Source organism: Numida meleagris, unplaced genomic scaffold (assembly GCF_002078875.1).
Source record: "Numida meleagris isolate 19003 breed g44 Domestic line unplaced genomic scaffold, NumMel1.0 unplaced_Scaffold1339, whole genome shotgun sequence".
Classification (NCBI taxonomy): Eukaryota; Metazoa; Chordata; class Aves; order Galliformes; family Numididae; genus Numida; species Numida meleagris.
The window spans coordinates 1-3,132 of record NW_018363127.1 but is presented as its reverse complement, the minus strand read 5'-3'; the positions used below and the strand labels follow the sequence as shown (position 1 = coordinate 3,132).

At 63.6% G+C, this 3,132-nt stretch overlaps 1 protein-coding gene across 1 annotated transcript; it reads right to left on the bottom strand.

The window, feature by feature from the left end:
• Positions 1–4: 4 nt before the first annotated feature.
• On the bottom strand, positions 5–3,126 carry RSPO4 (R-spondin 4; the record flags this gene model as incomplete). Its single annotated transcript, XM_021381951.1, has 4 exons — positions 5–75; positions 2,302–2,487; positions 2,572–2,715; positions 2,949–3,126. Coding segments are annotated over 4 exons (579 nt in total), but the record flags the coding sequence as incomplete, so codon positions are not given.
• Between the last annotated feature and the right edge of the window lie 6 nt (positions 3,127–3,132).

The window sequence follows — 3,132 nt, the reverse complement described above, 5'->3', positions numbered from 1 at the left end:
GCTAGGTGCCCGCATCCTGCTCTGTCCTCTGCTTCTTCTGCCGCTTCTTGCCTTTGTTTTTGAGTTTGGTTTTCTCTGGAAGAGAATAAAAAGGAGAAAAAGAGGGGTCGCTCACTGGGGATGGGCAGCGGGGACCCTCCTGTAGGTGGGTGAGTGCTGTCACCAGGATCCCATCTGTGGGACAGGGGGGACGCGGGGCTGTCCCTGGAGCAGTGCTGGGTGCGTGGGCACAGGGACCTATTGCCGGACCCCAAATCCTCGACGTCCCCAAAGCCTCCAGGTGTGCATGATGGGGTCAAAGCAGAGAGCCTCGCCTCTGTGCAAGGAGTGAGGAGGTGGGAGCAGGTCGGAGGGACACGGGTAGGACATGGATGAGACATAGGTGGGACATGGGTATGTCCGTGCCTCCCCGAGTGCTCCTCCAGCTCCCGGGTCTGCAGGTCAGTGGGGACAGCGCTGAGACCCCAAAGCAAAGCGGGACGCAGGATGGGACCTGCAGGATCCAGCGGGGCAGGGAACATTTGGGAGCTGCCCAAAATCCAGGCGGATTCACGGGGCCACGCAGGCACACGGAGTGCGAGGAGCACGGCGGCGTGTCCCAGCGCTGGCAACGCTGCTTCTTTCTGAGGGCTCCATCTCTTTTCCTGCCCAGCTCTGTTTTTCTGCTCTGATCTCCCAGACAATTGCCACCCACAAAGGAAAGGGCACAGCACGGATGCCAAGCGTCTGGAACGGAGCGCGGCGGGGACACAAGGCAGATTTACAGCGGCGCGGATGGTTTTGTGCCTGGGCCAAGCGCCGATGCCGCTCGCTTCCAGGGGCCGGCTCAGAAGTGGTAGCACAAATCTCTCATCGCGCAGCGCGGCGCTGGGACGAGGCAGCGCCTTCCTCTGGCTCTCGGCATGTCGAGCAAACCCGGCGTCCCACAGCATCTGGATCCCATAAGGCAGCGCTCGGCTGGTTGGGACAGGAGCCTGGGAGCGAGGGTGGGCGCACGGGGACGGGGAGCAGAAGGGCTTCTGCTGCTGGGGCTGCACGCGGCTGCACCCCTGTGCCGGGGGCTTCCTTCTATTTCAGGGAGAGACCCAGGTCCACAGCTGATCCCCATCAGCACCCAGCTGTCCCCCGGAGCCCATCCCCGCGGCCTCGGGGCTTGCAGCTCAGGTCACCCCACGAGACGTGGTGCACCCAGTGCTGTGGTCCCCACAGAGGGATAGAGGAGCAGCACATCCCACTGTCACCAGCTTCGAGGGGCCACAGGCGGTGCAGCCGCATTTCCCCCAGATTGTTACCACTCAGCGCCCCAAAGCTGCCCGAGTGGGGAAGGATATCAGCTCCTGCACGCTGTCAGCACGAAGCCTTATTTATGACCGATGGTCCTCCGATGAAGACACGCTCCTGGCTCTGCAGCCCCAGCACACCTGGCTGCAGTTATTCCCACCTTCCTCCAGCCCTTCCCTCCTGCTGCCATCGCCTCGCACCATGCACAGCAAACCCGCAGCTCCGAAGCACCAATCTCTGCAGCGCTGGGGCCAGTGGCTCAGAGCTCCTTCCAAGGCTCACAGATCGGTGTCTCATGCAATCTGCCTTTCTGCCAGTTATTAAGCAGAGATTTATTGGAGCCGCTTTCAGTCCAGCTGGTTGCATCCAAAAGTGACATCAGCCGCCTCCTGGTTCCCATTGCCATCCCAGTGCCCCTGGGCTGGGTGCTGGGAGAGGTGGCCAGGAGCCCCCACGCTGCAGCCCTGAGCTGGGGAGCCCCAAATCACAGAGCTGGGGAGCAGCAACAGGAGGAAGCCCAGGGGCAGGGACTGGATAAAATCAGGGAGACCACCAGGCAGGGCAGGACGATGCCTTATCCCAGAGACACATCTCTGAGCAGGATGAGGACTTGGCTGACACAACTCCCCCAGGTGATGCCCTCCAGCTCTCTGTGCATTCCTGGTATTTGCAGGTTGTTGCAGTTTTTTGCAGCCTTTTGCAGGTATTTCACCCCTCCCCAGCAGCTCAACCCTCCCTGTTTGCAATTGCAAAGCAGAAAGAAAGGCCCAGTGCTGCCTCTCCCTCACAGGCAGGGCAGGACGGGGCCGGTGCCAGGGGCTGCTCAGCACATGTGCTTGGGAAGGCGGCTTTCTCCAGAACTGCACGGTAACAGCCACAACCGACCTCTGAATGCTTGGGAGATGAGATCCTGGCTCGCCGCTCACCGAGCCGCCGGACCCCACTGTGCTCCTTGCTTTTAGGGGCCGGGGGGCTGCGTGGGACCGGGGGGCTGCTGGAGGCATTCGGGGCTGCTCTCACCTCCCGGGCAGTGCTTCCTCAGGCGGCACCTGCGGCTCTCCAGCAGTGCGGGGCACGCAGCCCCCTCCTCCCTTGGGGTGCCCGACACCTCGCGCACCCGCGTCTCCAGACCCCATTTGCAGCCACAGCTCCGGCCCTCATGAGTGCAGGCGCTCCACTCGCTCCAGGGCCCTGGCTCGCATGTTTCTGTGGGATGGGGGGCACGGGGAGGGGGCGGTGACCATGCCACGCTGGCACGGGGCGCGGGGTGTGGGTGTGGATGCCGCTTACCTTGGCACTCGCGGGTGCCGGGCTGCGCTGCGGTGCTGGGGGGGCACTGCCGGAAGCATTGGCCCTTGTGCAGGTAGAACATCTCCTTGCACTTCATGCAGAAGTCTTTGCTGAAGCAGCTCTCGCAGCTGGGCGACCTGCACTCTGCCGGGGAGGGGGCTGTGAGCGGTGGGGGTGGGGGGGAGCACGAGGCTGGCAGCCCCTGGGGATGCAGGGACCCACTGCAAACCCATCGGGTAAGGGAGAGAGGGAAATCCCTGCATCCCAGCTGCCTCATCTCCAGCCGTGCCCAGGGCTGGATCTCCTGGGGATGCTCGGGGAGAATGGGGCCCCGGGTCGCACGCAGGCACGGCGGCCCTGCTGGGTGCACCACGTACTTGTGCATCTGTTGACCTCCAGACCCCGCACGCCGAAGTAGCCGGGGGGGCAGGTGTGGACGCACACCCCGTACTGGCGGATGCCATCCCTCCAGATGAGCAGGAAGAGCCGGTGGTGGCAGGTGATGCAGCCGTTCTCCTCCGAGCACAGGACGCAGCCTGTGCAGTTCTCCAAGAGCCCGGC